This window comes from Mauremys mutica, chromosome 7 (assembly GCF_020497125.1).
Source record: "Mauremys mutica isolate MM-2020 ecotype Southern chromosome 7, ASM2049712v1, whole genome shotgun sequence".
NCBI lineage: Eukaryota > Metazoa > Chordata > Testudines > Geoemydidae > Mauremys > Mauremys mutica.
Window position 1 is genome coordinate 96,963,309 of NC_059078.1, and position 23,857 is coordinate 96,987,165.

General features: G+C 37.1%; 1 protein-coding gene across 5 annotated transcripts in view; it reads left to right on the top strand.

The window, feature by feature from the left end:
• Positions 1-23,857, top strand: part of HECTD2 (HECT domain E3 ubiquitin protein ligase 2) — an 82,356-nt gene that overhangs the window by 49,508 nt on the left and 8,991 nt on the right. For all 5 annotated transcript variants that reach the window (XM_045024181.1, XM_045024184.1, XM_045024182.1 and 2 more), the window contains 10 exons: positions 1,864-1,987; positions 7,057-7,153; positions 7,705-7,812; positions 9,194-9,326; positions 10,302-10,390; positions 11,851-12,009; positions 14,210-14,284; positions 15,172-15,259; positions 15,525-15,631; positions 22,786-22,901. In XM_045024181.1, the coding sequence (XP_044880116.1) occupies positions 1,864-1,987; positions 7,057-7,153; positions 7,705-7,812; positions 9,194-9,326; positions 10,302-10,390; positions 11,851-12,009; positions 14,210-14,284; positions 15,172-15,259; positions 15,525-15,631; positions 22,786-22,901 (1,096 nt within the window). The remainder of the gene's footprint in view (positions 1-1,863; positions 1,988-7,056; positions 7,154-7,704; positions 7,813-9,193; positions 9,327-10,301; positions 10,391-11,850; positions 12,010-14,209; positions 14,285-15,171; positions 15,260-15,524; positions 15,632-22,785; positions 22,902-23,857) is intronic.

Genomic DNA, 23,857 nt, shown 5'->3' on the forward strand with positions numbered 1-23,857 from the left:
GTACCCTAACGGGCCAGGAACCAAAGTTTGCCAACCCCTGAAATATAGGGTCAGCTTATGAAAGGGTCACACAGTTTTTGCTATTTTTACCTAACCATCTTGGGAGGTCGACTTGTAAATGAATGGACTAATGAACGAGTATATACGGTAGTCAAAGCTCACACGTGCAAGTAGGAATATATTGCTATAAATGATTATACAGTAGGTTGCTCCAGCAACTGCATAAGACTGTAATGTTGTAGTAAGGATACATATATTCTTACCACATAAATACGTATAAAAAGATATAGGTAGTCTGAACACAAATCAAATTGAATGGTCAGCATTTAGCCTGTTTCCCCTTAAAAGAAAATACATCAAATGAATGTGAGATACTCTCAGTCACATAGATAGCCCATATCAGTCTCAGTGATATTGCCCACGAGTTGCTGACATATAAATTCAGCAATCCCACTGGCACAAGCCTGTTAGCAAACATGCATGTGGATTAGCAGATCTTAAAAATTTCCAATATGCAGCGTTCAACTGATTTCGCATCCAGTGAAAGTCAGAACTCCTGTTATAGTGCAGTACTTTATACAAGTTTTTTATTGTTGAATGAACAGATATTTACAAACCTTAGTATTGCATTGGATTAGCAATCCCAAATGTATTGCTTGACTGATCGCAATAAATGCATTGTGACTAATAAATTTGGGCTTGTTGAAAGGAGTCGTTATTTGCCATAAATATTGGGTCAGTTTGGGGGAGTGGTTTCAAGTCTACACTGTGGGCCCTCTTTTTACATCAAGACAACAGTTGATTAAAAGTCAGATCCCCATGTAATGACAATTTGGCTAAATCTCGTTCTCATTTAGTATCTAATTATTTCATTATGAAGCTCAAATAAGGTGATAGAGAATTGAAACCCTGAAAGGAAATAGACAGGGCCTGGGGTGCATCCATGTCTTCTTTCCTGTACTAAAACTGCATTGAACTCATACATGTAACATAACATATTATGTCAATAGATGTGTTTTGAAATATCTGGATAAATTAAGAGTTCAGGGAGTTGAAAAATAATATAAGTAATCAATTGATTCCTTAATCAGAAGTGTCCATTGTTCTGGTGGCTATACTTTACTCTCTTTATTTATGGCTTATATGAATAGACTACTAATAGACTACTCTTTGGTGAAATCCTGGCCACACTGAAGTCTATAGGAGTCTTTTATGAGGCAAGATTTCACCCTTATATTGAGATACGTCTAACTTAGATATTTTTTCAGGAAAGCAGTCTTCTTTTGTTGGTGAGCAAAATACTTTTTAGACTTCCATTGGAATTTCAGTTTTCTTAAATTCTTAAAGTATATTTGGAAAAAATGGAAGCAGAAAAAATTATCTTGGAATTTTGGCCCCTGTTTCAAGTCACTGATCATAAGCATTAGCTGGTACTTTAATTTAAATGACAAAATCTGTTGCTTCATAAAATACCAAAAAAGTAAATTATGTGTATCAATTACATGTCAAATTTCCATATGTCAGAGACATGTCTGAGATAGCAATTTGAGTCCCTAGACTTACTATTTTTTAACATTCAAACTGAAAAATAAAGATATTTTTAAAATGATCTTGAGATTAGCACTTGTTTGTCTAGTTTCTCTTTGATTATAGTGGTTTGTAAAGTATTCTCATTAAATGTTGGTGTGCCAGCATGACAATATTTATTTTAGCAGAGTGATAGCAATGCTATAGCTAAGGTTCAAAAAAGATGACTGTATAACAGCTGATCTTGACATTCACATAACTTGAAAATGGGTGTGTCTCATTGGGATAGTAGTTTGAGAGAGTTCCTGATACTGATTCTATATGTTTTCTTTGTAGGTGCTGCAAATAGCCTGGCTAATCCTGCTATTATTCCATATACGGATTTTTATAATTCTACGTTGGATCATATTGATCTCATGGAAGAGTATCATAACTGGCAGTGTTATGGAAACTCTCACAGGTAAAAGAGAAACTGGCAAGAGTCAGGTTTTGTCTAACAATAAATAAAAATAGATTACGCTTATTTTTGTTGTTCGTTATAGGCTTGTCTATTCATTTTAAAGTTCAGCATCATGTCTTTTTCAAATAGATAGCTTTGACAGTTTCGGTAAAATCCTGACCCCATTGAAGTCATTGTAAGTTTTGCCATTGACTTCAGTGGGGCCAGGATTTCACACTTTGATTTAAATCAGATAAAAGGTAAAAATTGTAGACAGTAATATAAGTTCATTGTTTGCTAATATTGACAGTACAAAAGGCAGCTAGTGAAGTCTAATTACAGTAGAACCTCAGTTACAGACACCTCAGGCATGGAGGTTGTTCGTTACTCTGAAATGTTCATAACTCTGAACAAAACATTATGGTTGTTCTTTCAAAACTTTACAGCTGAACATTGAAAGAGTTTCCTTACCTTGTCAAATCTTTTTTTAAAACTTCCCCTTTAATGTTTTAGTAGTTTATATTTAATACATGTTTTTGGGGGGGTTTTTTGGTCTCTGCTGCTACCTGATAGTGTAGTTCGGGTTCCAAATGAGGTGTTTGGTTGACCGGTCAGTTCGTAACTCTGGTATATGTAACTCTGAGGTTCTACTATACAAATTTTTTAATAAGAATTATTTTTATCATGATACAAATTATTTTGTCCTCCACACAATAAGAGAGACACCTATTAATATCAAGTGGCATTTACCATTTTATATATAAAACATATCAAACATTCATATACTATATGTGTCCTTCCAGAATTTGGCTCTGATCGTGCCAAGACTTAAACACATGCTTAACTTTACAGACTGTGATCAAGTTCACTGTGGTCAACAGGACTGTTTTCAGTGCATAAAGATAAACATGTGTAAGCCTTTGAAGGCTTACGGTCTTTTAACTGTCACTTTTGGCAACAAGTCTCCTGTTCTAAGTAGTACTTCAGGCTATTAAAGTGGAAGGAAATGTAACATTCAATTTATTTTTCACTCTTAGGCTGTTTTTATTTTTTGCATTTTGTTCAGCTTGTACAGTGAAATTAAGACTTTAGAGTCTCATGAATCAGCATAATGTTTGGGTTACGAATATTTATTAAAACTTTCCTTTGAATTTAAAAAATCTTTAACGAAAACATTTTTCATTGATTTCACAAAAGCTTGTTTTTACAAAATGAAAATTTTGGATCAGATTAAACAATATAGCATTGCATTAAGGATTTCTGAAGGGTTCTTGATGGCTTGAATCATGAGAGATTAATTACATCTTTCTTTATTTTACTTTTTATTATTTTATTTCAAAGTACGCTGAAATGTTCTCAATAAGTTAAAGATACTAAAAACCAAATGTGGCCTTGTGTTTATATATGTGCAATTTGTATTGACTTTAGTAGGAGTTGAAGAAGACCTTAAGGGCAGAATTTGTTCACACCATTACAGGTATTTTAGATCAGGCTTCAGTGTGAGGCTTGATATTTGGATTTGGAAATATAAAAGCATTTTACAAATTTCTAGTATCATGGAATATTATGGTACAAATAACTTCAGAAAACTACATAATTTCATTGGCATATTCACATGTATGTCCCAGAGCTGCTGAGCTTCAGGAACTTTCTAGAAAACAGTGCCAGTTGGGTTCACATGAGTGCCTCCTTGTGGCTCTGAACATTCAGAACAAAGCTTTTTGGAGGGCTATCTGGCCTCCACCCCACTTCAGTTCTTTCCTTTTCTTGGGGTACGTCCATACTACCCGCCGGATCGGCGGGTAGCAATCAACTTCTCGGAGTTCGATATATCGCGTCTCATCTAGACGCGATATATCGAACTCCGAACGCGCTCCCGTCGACTCCGGAACTCCACCACCGCGAATGGCGGTGGCGGAGTCGACGGGGGAGCCGTGGACTTCAATCCCGCACCGTGAGGACGGGTAAGTAGTTCGAACTAAGGTAGTTCGACAAGTTGCGTACCTTAGTTCGACCCCCTCCCCTAGTGTAGACCAGGCCTTGGTTAGCTGTGGACATCCGGACCTATTGTCTGTAGTCAGACATGTTTTGTTTGGCTTTTGATCGTAGTGTAGTTTAGTCCAGCTATATCACTCTTGGTGTAATTTTAATTCTTTTTTACTTTGGGGTTTTTCCCTTGTTTCTGCAATATTACATAGTCTAAATCCCCAGTGGGGTCTCAGAACATAACACTGTAGCCAATCTGGACAAGCATACCAGTTTCAAGCTGTATTTTTTGTGTGTGTAGTCTTCACCATTCTTGCTATCACAACCAGCTCCAGTAACTCTGACTTTCTCCTCCCTTCAGCTAATATCTGTGATGATCTGCCTGGCTTGGAGGTGGAAAAAAATAGTAGTTAATTTTTGACTGCTGATGTTCACATGGCTTCTGCATCCACTAAGCAACGCATTTAACAAATTGCCTGAGAAACCTGTGCCATGCATTAATTTCTAGTCGTCTTTGTCGGTTGGGGACCATTTGGTCCATTTCCTTGAAATGTGGAGTGAAATTACCATGGATGGTTAAAGTTTGGTTGGGCCACACAATCTAATTCCATGGGGCAGCCCAATCTCTCTTCCCATATGCTTATAAGGGTTTCTACTAAGTAAACACTATTCAGAGCAGAGGAGAATTCTCTGTAAAGTTTGAAACTACAGAAGAAAGGTGCCTGATCAGCACAAAGGGGATGTACTGTCTACTCAAGATCATTTCTCATGTTAAAAAATCGGATAGATCCATGATGATATGAAGGCTAAAAAAGTTAACAGAGTTAATGAATAAATTCAAATTACAAATGCTGATATTGGCTTCCATCGTTCTTATCCTTTCTTTATGAAGTCTGAACAAAGCTATCAACTTTTTAAAAAGATGCTTACAGATCTCATTCAGACTTACTCAACACAAATATTTAAATGCAGGGAACAGTCATTACTGTTTTCTGATTTAACAGTTGTTTGGCTATGGTTGCACCATACTTCTGGCATTAAGGTATTCCAATTTACCTGTACTTGGAGAACTGGCTGGTTTGCATTTGTATACCACAAACCTTAGAAGAATTCCTGAAAGTGACATGGGTATTGCTCAATTTCTCTGGTACCTACTCAAAAGATATCTTCTTATATTGGTGCAGTCCTGGACTCTTTGCAAGCCATTTTTTTCCCCTGAAGAGAGATTTTTGGGATGTTTTCTAAGATACTATTCCATTAAAGAAAAATTATCAAATGTCAGTGAGTTTCTTTCTAAAGCGGGTAAGTCTCGTGGCCTCCTACACCTTTGTCTCAAGACCTAGGGGTCCCTGCCTGTGAATGAAGCCACTGCAGCACTAGTTAGCTGCCAGGTACATTCTCCAAACAAGGATGACATGAGAGCACTTCTCATCATCCTGTTTTATACCTCATGATCAGGAATATAAGAGGCAAACCTTGGAAAAGAAAATGATTATTCACCAGCAAATATAGTTCTTTAGAAGGGTTTCCTCTGCATATTCACACCCTGCTCCCACCTTTCTCTCTTCTTCACAACTTTGTTCTCGTGGAATTATGGAGTTCACTTGGTGGTTGAGGACTCCATAATCCTTTGTATAGGTTTGAGTCTCAGTGTTCAGAGCACTGAAAGTGGAGTGCTTTCTAGAAAGTTCCTGAAACTCAGCAGTACCAGGCCACACATCCCATAAATGTGAACAAAAGAAATACACTCAACTTAAAGTTATTGGTAAGTAATCTTTTTTGTTAGGTTTTATAAAAATTCTTGATAGAAATGCTGATGTGGTTCACATACATTTCTTATTTTTTTTTGTCTGTTAATGTAGCTGTAAATGTTTGTATTATAACAGGACATGTGGACCACTTCATCAGTCTTAGAGTTAGTTTCAAATTGATTTTTAATGAGTGGTGTAGAATATTTAGTAAGTTCATTTTTAGTTTACATGGTGAATCAATGTTTCTGCTGTCTTCTTTAGTGAATGATGCCTCCGATGACTAAGAATACTAACTGTTGACTTGTGGCCATATAATGTTGTCAAAGGTGAAGGATGAAAGAAACTTTAGGTATTAGATGAAAGATGACACGGGTTGTTTGACAGATAGTATAATGGACTAACACTATCCTTTCATGTTGGGGGCCCAAAGTCCAAATTCCTGCACAAGTTCCAAGGCAAATTTTGTATTGGGAGGAAGTGTCATACTTCACTGTAGTAGCTTTATGATATGTATAATGTTCTACACAGTTGTCAGAGTATAGGCTAAAGAGACAAATAACATTATTGCATGTAATGACTGAATACTAGCGGAGCCACGTGAGAAAGCTTGGACAGCATCTACATGCTCTGTTCTTTGCTCAAGCTAATGCTGCTATTCCCTCACTTTCATGAGAGCTTAAATTTAACAAAGAAAACTAACAAAAGAACCATTGGTGTTTGTCATTTCTGGGATTCTTGAGTGTTTATCATCCTTATTGCTGATTGATTGAAAAATAATGTTACTGATGGCCTGATTTTTTCAGAAATGCTGGATACCTGCAGCTCCCGATGTCAATCAGGCCCCAGCAAATAGCATAAAATACAAGTATTTCCATTATATGCTCTAATTGACTGGAAAATAATAAACATGAGACATCTTTTTTGCAATCAAAATAATGTAAAAGTTAAGTTTTTTTTATTCATTAGCTCTGCTTAACAATTCAAATTTAGTATTTAACACCAAAGATGCTGTTTGCATACTATAGTAGCTGGCTTTGTTCTTCAGTCACATGAAAGGGCAATGATGGTAGATGCTACAATAAAGATTAAAGGTCTATTGTGAAAAAGTATATACAAATACTGTGAATGCTAAGTCCTTGTTAGTTAACACTAAAATGGTTTGCACAAGATTAAATTAACATCTGTGCACACAATGCGGAAAGAACAATAGCTATTTCAGAAGAAGAGTTATTTACAAATGAGATATTAATGGAGGAGAGAATTACTAAACAGTAATACAAAGATTGATTCTTGTTTTATTATCTTTAATAAAAATTACACCTTATTTAACTTCCTGTCTATTTTGCCATTCAGGTTTTCTTTCTGTCAGTATCCATTCATTATTTCTATAGCAGCAAAAAAAGTTATTATTCAAAGGGACTCAGAACAACAGATGATAAGCATGGCACGGGTAAGTCACTTTGTGATAAATGATCATGTAAAAATAATGTTATACATTTTAATCTGTTAAACATTCTGTAAAATTATTCATTGCAATCTCTGAAATTTAGGGCTAACCTCTAAATAAAAAAAAAAAGGTCATTCTGTAACTTCTAGTCTGCAAAAGGCCATGAAGAATGCTTACACAGTGTTTTTGTTTTAGTTTGTTTAGGGCGGCAGTAGCTTCATAAATGTGTTTCTACAGTATAATGTGCTGCTCTTAGTCTTCTGCAATATATGAATCTTTCTTCACCATGCCCATGAGTGACAGGCAAGCCAGATTAATGAGGAAGATAATTTTGAAGAAACACATTTCCCTGAAAAGCCTTGTTAATTTAATTGTCAATTTTATTCTGCTAAGGTGGAAAATGATAGATCAGAATACAGGTCACAGGACAGGGTGTTGCATATAAGGGAGAAGTGACTGTTAAGAGGAAATGGTACTAGGTAGTGAGGGCTGATTTGGCTTCTTAAGCAAAAATGTTGTGTGTGTAAAATACTTTTTTTTTTAATTCCAAATAGCAAAGCCTAGTGGACAAAGTCTCTCGCAGGCAGAGACCTGACATGAATATGTTGTTCCTGAACTTGAAAGTGAGAAGGATGCACCTTGTTAGTGATTCACTTGATGAGGTACAGAAAATGGAAATTAATTAATGTTTTGTTGAAAAGTATCTGTAACATTTTGAATTCAGTCTGATAGGACTTATTTCTATAGTGAATCTATTTAAAACATTTGTAATGGTAGCTGAGGAAACTAACCACGTTTTCAGTCATTGTCTCCTGCACATTTACCCACTTCACACACACAGTTATGTACATTTTGTGTATGTACATGCTAACTAAAAAGAAATTTTAAAAATATGAATATAAAGTGAACCCATTAAGAATACTGTGCATAATCATCAGATTATATTGTATCATATTCCAAGGTAGGAATTCCAACTTCTTCTAACTAATTCTTTAGATACTGTGTGATTTCTTTCTTCACGACCTTCTTTCCTCAAGCTTTATAGTCTAGGAGCACAATATAGTAAAATTTCATTCTGTGGTGGGCAAGCTGGTGTTAGCAAGATAAGGGGGGGGTGTTGTTTGATTTGTAAAAATCTACTGAATCATAATTGCAGTGGCATGGCAGGGGGGCTCACTTCTCCCCGGGTCCCCACTCGAAGTCCTCTGATTAGTAGACATTTTGATAATACAGTGTGGTTGGAAATTGGTCAAGTTGGGTATCATTCAAAAGTCCTTTCTCCCACAAACACTATGGCACCAAACAAGACAAGCCTAGAACAATTATGTAGCTATACATTGAAGAAAACTTTTTTAAATAATTTTTTAAAATTATACTTTAACACAGGCAAGTCAAATGTGGCAGCCCTCACAAAATTTTATTGAGGCTCTTGACTGACAATAATGTGTTACCAGTTAATGGCCAGAACATGATACCCAGATTAAATTTTTTTTAATTTAGATTACTATAAATGGAAGGAATGCTTGAAGTTGATTGCCATCATCGGTTAAAAAGATGATACCATTGAAATTATGATTCTGTAGATTTAAATGACTCAAGTGACACTTCCCTTACCTGTCTATCATTAACTTGCCTACAGAATTACACATGCTCTGAGATTATTAAATACTTTAGACTTTCTTCCAATTTCTTACCCAAATTTTTAATCCACTGCTACCATAGCCAGGACCCAGTTACTCAGAGAGAGCGTGGATGAGAGCTATTTGGTGCCTTGACTCCCAAGATGGCTTTCAAGAGATGGACAGAGACCTCATGAGTCAGGAGGGAGAGTGGCCAACCAATTATGATTAGCTAATCCAATCCAAACAGTTCTTTGCATATAAACTTGAATTATGAATTAGAATTCAGTAACTTTATGGATTCATATTTCACTCAACTAATAGCTGTAGAAATAAAATAAACACATTTGTTTTATCCAGAAGTTCTGTAATACTAGATATGTTGTGAGTCTCTGATTTATTGTAATTTTTATTTTTTTAATAGCTGACACGGAAGAGGGCAGATTTGAAAAAAAAGTTGAAAGTTACATTTGTAGGGGAGGCTGGTCTTGATATGGGTGGCTTGACAAAAGAATGGTTTCTTCTCCTTATTCGCCAGATTTTTCACCCAGACTATGGTGAGTCCTCATAATTTACTTCTTTTAAGATTAACAAATTAAAAACGGGATTAATTAAAAACAGGGATGGAGAGGCATTTTTAGTTTTTCAAATGTTTAGCCCATCCACCTTGGATCTTTTTTTTTAATATTCTCTGTTGGGTCATGTAGCCTGAGCCCTGCAAGCCCGAGTCGGCTGGCAAAGGCCAGCTACAGGTTTTTCTTTGCTGTGTAAACATACCTTCACTGTCTGTAAACTGAAGCACAGTAACTGTGTATAGATGTGGGACTTACCTGCATGAGGGCCAGCTCCTTACTTGAGAACTGTGAACGTCATAGTCAGTATTGCACTATCCAGTGGGTCTCTCAGTCACCTCAATTTCTAAACCACATATTTTGCTTTTGTTTTTTTCAGCAAATTTGACTCACTCTAACACTCTAATTTTTGGCTCCATAAATATGGATCTTAAATACAATTCTTTAGCGAATTAACTTTAACATTGTCAATTTCACTATTGTTTGGTGATTTCTGTCACACAGCCCACAACCGTGCCTTATATGGCAATACAGCTTGTGACATTAGTGTCAGTGAATATGTGCCAGCATCCTTCAAGATTGCCAAACAACTTCCTGTATTGCTGTGGAAAGGAAGGAAAGTATCTAGAATGAAGGCACTCACTGATACATACACTCTGTTAGCTAAGAAAAGGATGAAGGAAGGCAGGGGGAGGGATAGCTCAGTGGCTTGAACATTGGCCTGTTAAACCCCAGGTTGTGAGTTCAGTCCTGGAGGGGGCCACTTAGGGATCTGGGGCAAAATCAGTACTTGGTCCTGCTAGTGAAGGCAAGGGGCTGGACTTGATGACCTTTCAAGGTCCCTTCAGTTCTATGAGATAGGTATATCTCCATATATTATAAGCATGAGACAGATACATGCTTTGGGGGGATTTTTTTCATTGCAGATAAATAATGTGAAATAATTTTTACATTCCACAGGTATGTTTACATATCACAAGGATTCACACTGCCACTGGTTTAGCATCTATAAATGTGATGATTACTCTGAATTCCGATTGGTTGGAGCTGTATCCTTTGCTGTCCACTTGAATGTGCTACCTTCATAGTATTTTAATCAGTTACTAAATGTAAAAACAAAAAGCTAGGAACTTCTGATTGAAGTATAAATATACAAAGTCAGAATTAGTTTTTATTATGCTTTTCTTTTTCAGTAAAAGATTTTTTTTTGCTTTAAGGAGCTAAACAGAATACACTGACTAATGATTCTTGTAGGAAAATTAAAAATAAGGAAAATACGTATTGTGTGTATGTATACATATAAATTACACACAAAAAATACATTAAAATAATGTTGTTAGCAAAATCAAGCACTCCAAAGTTAGGAAATTAAGAATTAGATTTTTTAAAGTATGAAACCCTTATTAGTAACAAGTTTAAAATCTATTTTATTATAATAGTTTATTGACTATAAAGTTTCATCTTTAAAATTGAATCTTTGTTGGAAAATAATATTTTCTTGCTGACTGTTAAACCAACTGATATATAATCTAGTATAGGTTGCTCACACTGCTGTTATAAATGACATAACTTTTCAACAGAATGATTAGCAATAGATAACTGATTTTTTTTTTAAATCATTAAACAGTATAGTCATTACAAATAGAATGAATACATACAGTAAAAAGGATTTAATCTGCTAAATACAAAAAGAAAAACAGCCTCATGTAATAGGCAGCAAATTGGATGGTTTATGTATTTGTTTATTAGAACTGGCATATTTAGTAAATAGAAACGAATAGCCTGGTCTTATATTTAAGTTTTATGTAAGGAAAATATCCCATGCGTTACCCAGTTGGCTGCCTGGCATAGGAAGGTTAAACTAATGGGATGTAATAACAAATCTGGCAGTAACCAGTAACAACCACAAAAAAGGGGCAGCTTCTCTTGATGGATAATTAACTTCTCAGATACAGCAATAATCATACTGATTTGTACAAAAAAGCCTAAAATAAACCTAATTTCTCATTAATAGTTCCCCAAAACTCTGGATCTTTGTGCAGTCCCACCAAATATGCCTGAATAGGCCAGGTGGTAAACTACACTGTCAGCATAACTTTGTCTTAATGTGTTTAATTTTTATGGAAACATTAGTATGTTAAGACCTCTTTAGAATTTTTTAGATTAAAGATACCCATATCTATAGTTTCATTTTAACTTTTTTTTCATATTATAGTAGTTCAAAAAATGCTTCATGCTGCATAGTATCTTAAGTATGAAAGAATTCAAGTGTTGAATAGAAGTGCATTATTTGATCATGTTAATATTTTTTAGTTTACTAGTTCTTACATTAGACAATAGACTCTTAAAAGAATGATGGCAATGTTGAAAAAGGAACATATTTTCTTGCCTTTTCAGTTTTGTTTAATATTTAAAGAATACTCTCAGTAACAGTGTAAAATATTCTTCTAAAGTGATCTAAAAAGAATAATAAGAATGTGATTTTCTACTTAACATCTGACGTGTATAGCTTATGGGACTTGCCGTGTATAACAGTATCACCTTGGATATTCGCTTCCCACCTTGCTGTTACAAGAAACTTTTGAGTCCTCCCATTGTTCCCTGTGATCAGAACACACCTGTAGGCATCAGTGGTGTTTCATTAGATGACCTGTGTCATATTATGCCAGTAAGTAAAAAGCAGTATTTTAAAGGATAGTTTATTTAAATAATAATTGGTTTCATTTATCGGTGCTTGGATTTGAGTGCTTCTGTTTCATTTAAATGTTGCAGAACATTTCACATTATGAGCCCCTTTTTTATATGCTTTCCAAACCACTCACCATTTTCTCTCTTCTTGAAGATCTTATTTATTTATTTTTTGCTTGTAAAAGTTTTGAACAAAATTTTCCCTTCTGCCATTTAAGTTATGGGAATTTAAAAAAAAACTACACACAAACACATGAAACTTCACATCTAAGAAATGTACTATGCAGAACTCCACTCTAAGAGACCAGTGCTATACTTTGTAATCCATGGTATCACTAGATGCAGTAAAACTCTCAACGGTGTATATGAGTCAGTTCTGGATCTAAGCATTCCAAGCGAAGTTACAAATGGCCTCAGCCATTTAATTGACCTCAGTTCCTCTATAGTCACCTGCTAGATCATTCTCATTCTTCATTCCTGTGGTTTAAAAAAACCCATACAAGTATTGTAATGGACAGATTCGTTTCTAGTAATTTTAGTGGGGTTAGTTTCTACAATTGAGTAGCAATATTCTGAAATCTGCATCAGCACAAGATGACATATCCTAAAAAGAGTTTGGGAATCAAAAAAAGGTGCCCCATGCAGTTGGAAGATGTCGCTACCCTATCATTAAGGCCCTTTGTATGCTGATGGGTACTTGCATTAGTATTATTTTTTTGTGTGTGGCACCATATTCCAGGGTAGGGGTAAGAAGCATGAGCTCAGTCTTAAGCTTCTCCCCCTGGATTGAAGTCTGACCTGCTCAACTCCTTTCTTCAGAAGTCTCAGAATCTTCGACTTTGAAATCAGAGATGATCTTTCGGTCCAGCTTCTCCAACAAAGAAACCATCAGATCGTAAATTGAAGACAAGATCTTCAGATCTTATTTTGCCTGGCAAGAAACCACTTTATCTATCAGTAGGTTCCATTTTTGAATACTGAGCGTCATAGGTCCTCTTGCATCCATATTGAAGAGGAAGGGGGAGGCAAAGCATTCCTCCAGATACACATACGCAGGCCAGACAGTAGATTTACAAAGGTACATAGTAGCCTAAAGATGCAGATAGGCGCCTAGTGGGATTTACAAAAGCACTCTGTGAGTTAAGTGCCTAACTCCCATTGGCTTTGAGTAGGAGCTAGGTACCTAACCTACTTAGGTATTTTTGTAAATTCCAGTAAGCACCTAGATGCATGTTTAGGTACCTAAGTACCTTTGTAAATCTGGCCTATGGTGTCTTCATGCCACAAAGAGAAGTTACATAAGCATAAGCTGGACATGGAATGGGCTATTTAGTTACCATCTGGACACACTGAGCCTTTCACTCAGGCTCATCACAGTTATTTGGGCATTTCGGGAGAAGTACATTTCTCCCTCAGTAAAATGCCTCTGAATCCCCACTGTAGAAGGATAACATACAGTAACAGAACCAAGTGATGTCAAAGGAGTACTAATTTTTTTTTAATTGAAGAGCTGCTCTCCCAGTATTAGCATCTGATCTTGACCCCAGTGTCAAGAGTGTCATGATTATTTAAACAATATAAAGCTGGAAACTTAGCTTCAAGTAGCAGCCCTACAAATTTGCAAAATACATACATTCTGGATGCAAACATTCCAAGCAGCCACTCCCCTGGTAGAATAAGAGTTTAGTGTCTGTGGCACTGGGACTCCAGCTTGCTTATTACAGACCTGGATACTAAATTTAATCTACTTGAATAAGTGTGATATAATGGTGGTAGGCAAAATGCAGAAGCAGCCCCTTCTCTATAAGCTCTTTGTTTAGTTGTACCTTTCTTACAGAGGTAACGTCTGGGGAACAGTTACTGATAAATAATCTCCCTTTTTTCCATTTGTTTAAAAAAAATCTAACAGGGTTTTTTTTTTAGATCCATTTGTAGCTGATGTTTGAAAAATGGAATTCAGTATGAACATATTGGAAATAAGTTCTTTTGCCTGGTGAGGGAAAAAATTCAAAATATAGTTATTAGTAGTTGAAAAATCATTTCTGCACATGCGGAGTAACAGGTTGCTTTATGTATAGTATGCTTTAATGTGCAATTTTGCCCAAGGTGTTTCTCAGTAGTAAGTTATTGTACTTTAAAAGGTGGAATTGTACCTAATTCATTAATTTTTTTTTCCCCAGGAGTTGGCCCATGGACTAAGTGAGCTTCTATCCTATGAAGACAATGTTGAAGAAGACTTTTATTCAACCTTCCAGGTACTGTAGGAACACAGAGTCTACAGTTTATAGTAATTATTGATCCATCTCAGGAGATTTATTCATAGGTAGAGTAGTCCATCATAGAGAGTGATTGCTGATTGTCTGAAGTTCAGTGGGGTTGGGCTAAAGAACTATAAAGTTCGCCCCAGCTTTGAAAGAGTCAGTCTAGCCTGGGAGGTTGGCCCAAACAGAGGCTTGCTGTAGTTTTGGAGGACTTGGTAAATTTGGGGTTGAAGTTGGCCTGGAAGCCTGATTTAGGCAGAGGCCTACCTAACTTGAAAGACTTTACCTAATCTGAGGGCTAGTTTTAGGCAAATGCTTGCACTAACTATTTGATATACTCCAACCTGGAAGACTGGCTTAAAGAGAATCCTGATCCAATTATGAAAGACTTGGGTTTGCCATAGGAGTTTTAAACTAAGCAGAGGCTTCCTCTAATCTGGAATGATTTATTTTAGCCAACGAAGCTTGGGTTTAGACCTGTACCAGCCTGAAAGCACTGTGTTAGGCCTGACATAGGCTTGTTCTAGTTCAAGGCTTTTTTGCTTTTGCTTGGAATTATATTGTCATCAAGTGGTATGAGAATCTTCATAACCTAAATTATTTTCAATTCTGTGGGACCTACAACTAAAAGAGAGTTTATTTCTTCTAATATATTTAATCTCCTAAATCCTTTTCTGAATCTTTCTCCTTCGTGGTATCCGAGTCTTACCACACAACTAACACATTTTAAATAGTGTATTTGTTTAAGAAAAATACTAAAAATTATAACACATAATTTTAAAAAATCTCTCAAAAATATGCAAAACTATTGATAAGTGATTTATTTGCCATAATGGACCAAAGGTGTTACATGTGCTATACCATCTTCTCTCTTTCTCCAGGTTTTTCAAGAAGAATTTGGAGTCATAAAATCTTATAACCTAAAGCCTGGTGGTGATAAAATTCCAGTTACGGCTCAGAATCGGAAAGGTACATTAAAGATATAAATATGCCAACTGAAATGCACCAAACTTCACTTATAACTATAGGTTTTGTTATTTAGCTGAGTAGTAAAAATAAAATTCAGACTGAACTTCCTAATATACTTTCTATTTATAATGCTACGTAAAGTAAAATGTATTTTAAAAGTTTTAAATTATTTCAACTCAGTTTAAGACAATGCAATAAATGATAGTCTGAAATAATTTTATTAATATCTAATATAAAGGATATCATGTGTTGTTGTTTTTTTTAGAATATGTGCAGCTTTATGTTGACTTCATTCTCAACAAATCAATCTACAAACAGTTTGCAGCTTTTTATTATGGATTCCATAGTGTCTGTGATTCATATGCATTGATGGTAAGAATAAGATGAAAAGTCTTATAATAAACTTTATTTCATATTATCTTAAAGTTTGGTTTACTTCTGTTATAAATCTGTGACAAAGAATTGAAAATGACTGATCTGAATTATATAAATAAACGTTAATAATTTAACTGACTTTTTTCAGCGTTCATAGAGGCTCTGATTCATCAAAATATTTAAGCAAATGCCTAATTTTAAGCATATGAGTAGGCCCACTGGGATCAATGTGCCTTGCTGAATATGACCATTCAAGAAAGAGATCTTGGAGTCATTGTGGACAGTTCTCTGAGAACATCCACTCAGTGTGCTGCAGCAGTCAAAAAAGGTAACAGAATGTTGGGAATCATTAAGAAAAGGATAGATAAGAAGACAGAAAATATCATATTGCCTCTATATAAATCCATGATATGCCCACATCTTGAATACTACATGCAGATGTGGTCATCCCATCTCAAAAAAGATATATTGGAAAAGGTTCAGAAAAGGGCAACAAAAATTATTAGGGATATGGAACAGCGTCCACATGAGGAAAGATTAATAAGACTGGGACTTTTCAGCTTGGAAAAGAGACAGGTAAGGGGGATATGATAGAGGTCTATAAAATCATGACGGGTGTAGAGAAAGTAAATAAGGAAATGTTATTTATTCCTTCTCATAACACAAGAACAAGGTGTCACCAAATGCAATTAATAGGCAGCAGGTTTAAAACGAACAAAAGGAAGTATTCACACAATGCACAGTCAACCTGTGGAACTCTTTGCCAGAGGAGGTTGTGAAGACCAAGACTGTAACAGGGTTCAGAAAAGAACTAGATAAGTTCATGGAGGATAGGTCCATCGATAGCTATTAACCAGGATGGGCAGGGACAGTATCCCTAGCCTTTGTTTACCAGAAGCTGGGAATGGGTGACAGGGGATGGATCACTTGATGATTACTGGTTCTATTCATTCCCTCTGAAGCACCTAGCATTGGCCACTGTCGGAAGATAGGATACTGGGCTAGATGGACCTTTGGTCTGACTCAGTATGACCATTCTTATGACCAGAAAATATTTGAGAAAAACAATATATAATTGCATTAATATTTAGGACTCTGCAGTATTACGGAGTTGGAAAGTATAGTGTTTTCATTGGAGAGTCGTAAAGGTCTTTAAAAATATTTAATGTATTTCCTCTCACAATACTGCTAGTAAGTAACCAGTATGAAAGACAGGTTTCATAGACAGATAGTTGCAACAGATTAAGGCCAAGATTTTTTTTTTTCCAGTGGGTAGGATTTTTAACAGTTAGGATTCGGTGTGGCCTGATTTTTCAAAAGTGCTTATCACCCAGTAGTATTCACTAAACTTAATGGCTGCTCATCTCTTTTGAAAATCAGACCATTTATTTAGGTCCCTAAATGTAAACTCGAAACATTAACTTTAGATACCAATTTTTTAAAACCTTGTCTTAAGTAATTGCAACTATATAATAAAACCACAAAAGGGACCTCTGTTTCCTCACTTTAGTCCTTAGTTTTAAGCCAGTGATTCCCAGGTGTGCTGAGCTAGATCCCCTCTTCTGTGGCACGTTTGCAGAGGTGCCCCCATTGTCTCTCATGATTAGGGTTGCCAGCCTTCCAGGATTGTCTTGAAGTCTCCAGGAATTAAAGATTAAACTTTAATTAAAGATAATGTCATGTGATTAAACCTCCAGGAATTCATCCAACCAAAGTTGGCAACCTACTCATGATATAGCCCAGGTGGTGTCACTTAGTGTAATCCATTCTCTTTCCTTCTCTACCCTTATTCTATCCTTATAATCAAGGTGGGACTACTAGAGTCTGTTAATGAACAGTTCTGTGGGCATTTTTGGTGAATTTTAGGTTATTTTCATCTTAGAAAGTAATGGGAGAAAAAGCAAAGAGAAGTCATCCAAAACTCAGCAGAATGAACATAAAATCCTTCAGTAGACCCCACACCACTGGCTGGTTGACATGAAAAATCATCCCTTGAAATTAATATTGTTCCTCCTTTTTCCCTGAAACTTCCCTTTTCTCCCTCATTTCTCCCCGTGGCTTGTCTCTTCCTAGTGACCTACCTTGTTTTGGCTGCAAAAAGTGCCTCGTGGCTGCTCAGTGCCTCCTCCCTGCTGGCTACCTCTTTTCAGTGCATGCAGCATCTGGCTCCAAACTAAACCCTTTACTGAGCTGAACACATCTCTAGACCATTAGAGAGGATCAGAACTGGAATATGTGCAAGTGAGAAAAGTTGCCAGCACGTAGTAGAGGAAAGAGTGAGAACATAAGAACATAAGAGAGGCCGTACCGGGTCAGACCAAAGGTCCATCTAGCCCAGTATCTGTCTACCGACAGTGGCCAATGCCAGGTGCCCCAGAGGGAGTGAATCTAACAGGCAATGATCAAGTGATCTCTCTCCTGCCATCCATCTCCATCCTCTGACGAACAGAGGCTAGGGACACCATTCTTACCCATTCTGGCTAATAGCCATTTATGGACTTAGCCACCATGAATTTATCCAGTCCCCTTTTAAACATTGTTATAGTCCTAGCCTTCACAACCTCCTCAGGTAAGGAGTTCCACAAGTTGACTGTGCGCTGCGTGAAGAAGAACTTCCTTTTATTTGTTTTAAACCTGCTGCCTATTAATTTCATTTGGTGACCCCTAGTTCTTGTATTATGGGAATAAGTAAATAACTTTTCCTTATCCACTTTCTCGACATCACTCATGATTTTATATACCTCTATCATGTCCCCCCTTAGTCTTCTCTTTTCCAAGCTGAAGAGTCCGAGCCTCTTTAATCTTTCCTCGTATGGGACCCTCTCTAAACCCCTAATCATTTTAGTTGCCCTTTTCTGAACCTTTTCTAGTGCTAGAATATCTTTTTTGAGGTGAGGAGACCACATCTGTACACAGTATTCGAGATGTGGGCGTACCATGGATTTATATAAGGGCAATAATATATTCTCAGTCTTATTCTCTATCCCCTTTTTAATGATTCCTAACATCCTATTTGCTTTTTTGACCACCTCTGCACACTGCGTGGACATCTTCAGAGAACTATCCACGATGACGCCAAGATCTTTTTCCTGACTCGTTGTCGCTAAGTTAGCCCCCATCATGTTGTATGTATAGTTGGGGTTATTTTTTCCAATGTGCATTACTTTACATTTATCCACATTAAATTTCATTTGCCATTTTGTTGCCCAATCACTTAGTTTTGTGAGATCTTTTTGAAGTTCTTCACAATCTGCTTTGGTCTTAACTATCTTGAGAAGTTTAGTATCATCTGCAAACTTGGCCACCTCACTGTTTACCCCTTTCTCCAGATCATTTATGAATAAATTGAATAGGATTGGTCCGAGGACTGACCCTTGGGGAACACCACTAGTTACACCTCTCCATTCTGAGAATTTACCATTAATTCCTACCCTTTGTTCCCTGTCCTTTAACCAGTTCTCAATCCATGAAAGGACCTTCCCTTTTATCCCATGACAGCTTAATTTACGTAAGAGCCTTTGGTGAGGGACCTTGTCAAAGGCTTTCTGGAAATCCAAGTACACTATGTCCACCGGATCTCCCTTGTCCACATGTTTGTTGACCCCTTCAAAGAATTCTAATAGATTAGTAAGACACGATTTCCCTTTACAGAAACCATGTTGACTATTGCTCAAGAGTTTATGTTTATCTATGTGTCTGACAATTTTATTCTTTACTATTGTTTCAACTAATTTGCCCGGTACCGACGTTAGACTTACCGGTCTGTAATTGCCGGGATCACCCCTAGAGCCCTTTTTAAATATTGGCGTTACATTAGCTAACTTCCAGTCATTCCAGTGGTTGCCTGTCATGCACACCTGCAATGCTGACCAGGACCTGAGTTATGTTGGGTAGGTTTTCTAAAGCCTGGCCTATTCTGGCCAAATGAGGACTAATGGTAGATATATTGGTGGCTTCCCTCCTCTGCCCCTCCCCCATTTCTAGTTGGATCATTGGGAGGGTGCTGTCAGGATCACACAATCTTGTGTACTTACAGGAGAGTAAATTATGGGTACAGTGTTACTCAAAGAGAACATGAAGAAAAGCCAGGTAGCCATCTTAAAAACCATTCTGGGTCCCTCAATTTCAGGCCCCCCATTTATGGATCATCCCTACAGTGGGGGCAGGAATCTGACAAGTTCTCCAGCTCCACTTCTTCTCTCTTCCAGTCTTTGCTGTCCTTTTCAGCTGCTACATCCATCCCCTTTCTCATGAACCATGGGGCCAATCAGAAACTGGCAGGGAAAGGAGCTGACACTGGAGCTTAGTCTCCATTTGTTTTTTCACCACTTCTGCAACCTGATAGTTCAGCCACATAGCTTGCAAGTAGCCACAGGGAAGTGGTGCATGTTTGAATATAATAATAATACCTCCACCACTAGATGGTAGAAAATTGTCTTAATTGGAATTACATAATTAGAGCTTATTAGTTAAAGATTCATACAGCATGATACAGAATACAGAAAGTATACTTTACTACCCTCTGTAAATTGTGAGGAGAGGGCAGCTTGTTCTCTTTTTATATATAATATATATAAAGTAACTGAGATGGCAACTTGTTCACTTCCAACTAACTTTCCTAAATTTATTCCTTTATCTACTGGTTTAGAACAAAGAACGTTTATTTGTTGGGAGGGGAAAAACTACTTTCCCACAGTTGATTGTGTGTGTTTTGTTTTAATATTTTAATTTATTTAACTACTTAGGGAATTTTTATGGTATTTTAATTTACATGATTGGTCCGCTAAAGGGATTTCTAAACCCAGTTATTGTTATTAAGAACATCTGTTCTAGCAAGCACTTCCAAAGGAGTTAAAAACATCTTTTAATGTGTCATTTTTTATAAATTACAGAAAATATTTGTATTCACGAGTACCTCTTATTAATCACAGAACATATCTGGACTGTAAGCACCCCTTATCAATTATCCAATCTTGTTCATTATATCATACTTCTATAGTAATAAGTATCCTTTGTTAGTGCCAAGACTCCCTTCCTGGACATCTGGATTAGATTAAAGGAGTTAAATTATACACATTTCATTATTGAGTACATGCCTTCCTTTATTTTCTTACTCAATAAAGTTTAACTTAAGCACAGAAAAAGGATTTTGGTTAACGGGTTTGGTATATGGGTTTTACGATATCAGTAGAGATTGAATATGATTGACAACCAGAAATCCCAATCAAGGAGTATATCCTTCCCACTTACTGACCAGAGAGCAGTGAATTTGGTGAGACTGAGGCAGCAGGCCCATTGGTCACTGGGACAGCTAATTCCTTCCTGGACAGGGAAGAGCCTATTAAGGTGGTTTGGAACCGACTTTATGGTAGTGTGGCTCCTAATCTGGCCAACAGCATGTCAATGAGTTGCTCCAAGGTCTTGCTTCTGATTGATTGGGAGCTTTTCTGGTCCTGAAATTAAGGTGTTGCAGGTTCATACGTACTTCTTCCCTGCTCCCTATGTTTGCAGGCACCACACTAGTACTTCAGGAAGAAGTGGGAGAGATTTAAAACTAGTAGCATTTTCAGGGTGAAGACTCTCCATTCTCAACAACTGGAGCATCGGAATATTATGCAGAAAGAACTAGAGGACTGGGGTAATAGAAATTAGATGAAAATTAATAATATCTAGTTCAAAGTCATGCACTTGGGGAATTATAATACAAATTTCTACTACAAGCTAAGGCACAGCCTTTGGAGGCAACAGAAGAGGAGAGAGACGTGGGTGTGTGGGTTCATCCCAGGATGGCTATGGCTATCAATGAGATGTAGCTGTGAAAAAGGCAAATGTGATCCTAGAATGTATCAGGTGAGGTATTTCTAGTAGAGATTGGGAAATATTAACGCTATTGTACAAGGCAGTGGTAAGACCTCACCCAGAATACAGTTCTGTTCACCCATGCTCAAGAAAGATAAATTCAAACTGGAACAGGTGCAGGGAAGGGTTACTAGGACAATCAGGGCATGTGGGGCCTATCTTATGAGAGGAAGCTGAAAGAACTTAGTTTCTTTAGCCTAGCAAAATGAAGGCTGAGTGGGGATGTGAGTGTGCACAGATATATCGAGGAGATAAACACCAGAGAGGGAGAAGAGCTAGTTAAGTTAAAGGAAAATGTTGACACAAGAACAAATGATTATAAATTGTCCATGAATGAATTAAGGGTCAGAAATTATAAAATTGCTAACCATCAGAGGAACTTCCCAATAGGAATAGATTGGACAAGCAATCTAATTAATTTTAAGATAGAGCTTGATAAATTTATGAGTGGGTTTGTATGATGGGGTTGCATGCTGTGATGGGGAATTGGGTATAGTGGCCCTGAGGTGTATTCTGTATTTTTTTCCCCTCCTTCCTCTGAAGTATGAGAGAGGACACTGGACAGGATGGGCCAGTACTATGAGGCATAAAGGGAATTCCTTCTCAGATGCTTGGCTGGTGGGTCTTGCTCACGTGCTGAGTGTTATACCGATCACCTTTTCTGTTTTCAGGAATGAATTTCCCCAGGTTAGATTGGCAGAAATCGTGGGATGGGGGTTGCCTCACTCTGCAGCATGGCATGCATGTCGATTGTTAGAATCATCTGAGTATATCTCACCTAATCAATTCCCTGCCATTAAGGGGCCTTGAGTATTAGTGCACCTCACTCCTTCCTGTTCTCTGGCTGTGGCACACAATAGTTTACTGGTGTTGGGCTCAGGACTGGATAATTGGGTTCAGTTTAGGGCTTGTGGATGTGTGCAGGTGGTCAGACTCGATGGCCTAAATCTCTGACTCTAAGTTAAGAAAGTGTAAACATTAGGAGGAAAGGGGAATAAGGGGAATAGTAATAACACACTAATGGATATTACCCACATTTATTTTGCTTGTTAGTAAACAGTTTTAAAATTAAGCACTGAGGAATTGATCTTCCTGCAAAATAGTAAATACTGGAGTTCAGATATAAACTTTTATCCATGAAAAATGTTCTTAAGAAAATAACATACTTTGTCTACAATGCATAACAAAACATCTGCAATTTAATTTTTCAATTCTTAGTCTGAATCTTTATTAGCATCATTATTTATCTTTAAAAAAGTGTTCTGCCAGCAAATGTTATGACTTTTTGGCAGCTACTTCGTCCAGAGGAAGTTGAAATTCTTGTTTGTGGAAGCCCTGAACTGGATATGTATGCTCTACAGAGAAACACCCAGTATGACGGCTACCTGAAAACCGATCTCACTATACGGTAGACTTAATTTTTAATCTTCTTAATATTCTTACAGAAGAACAGTATAGACTGATGCGCTAATGGGAGCAATTAAAATCTGAATTTCAATATAGTCTTGAAGTACTTAGATATAGCTAAGTTTTAAAAAGGTTATCTCAAAATGAGATAAAAATACTGTAGTCTTATCTCCTTAAGTAGGAAAAGTTATATTAGTTGAACCTCTTTAGCTATGCCAAGCAGAGATGGCTCTAGCTTTTTTGCTGCCCCAAGCACGGCAGGCAGGCTGCCTTCGGCGGCGCGCCTGCGGGAGGTCCGCCGGTCCCGTGGCTTTGGCTTACCCACCGCCGAATTGCTGCCAAATCCGCAGGATTGGCAGACCTCCCGCAGGTGCGCTGCCAAAGGCTGCCTGACTGCCGCCCTCACAAGGACCAGCAGGGCGCCCCCCGCGGCTTACCACCTCAGGCTCACGTTTGGAGCACTGGTGCCTGGAGCCACCGCTGATGCCAAGTATCTTCAAAAGGACACAATCCGTTTAAGTCTAGCAGTTTCAGGTACTACACCAAGCTACTGTGTGGTTTTACAACGTTTTCCTATATTTTAAAATATTCTCTCTCTTCTCTGATTTGTGAAAGATCCACACAAACTGGGGCAACTGTCTGTACACAAAATGTAAAATGCATAAAAAATTGAGAAGAAAGTATTTCCATCTGATCTTCCTGTAATACCTAGTAACCGTAGGCATTTCTTGTAACTAATAGGTTTTAAATAAAGTTTCAGACATAAATGTAAATATGTATGTTTAACTAAACCAACATTTGAAAAATAAGGGTTTGTAAGATACAGGCAGCCAAAACATCTCTTCCCTTTGCCCCACTATGCCAATTATAAAATCTGGCTCTAAATAATGGTAGGAGGGAGGAGTTGTATAGAGGAGTGTCACTAGCACATTTTTGATAACACAGTGTTTGAAAATG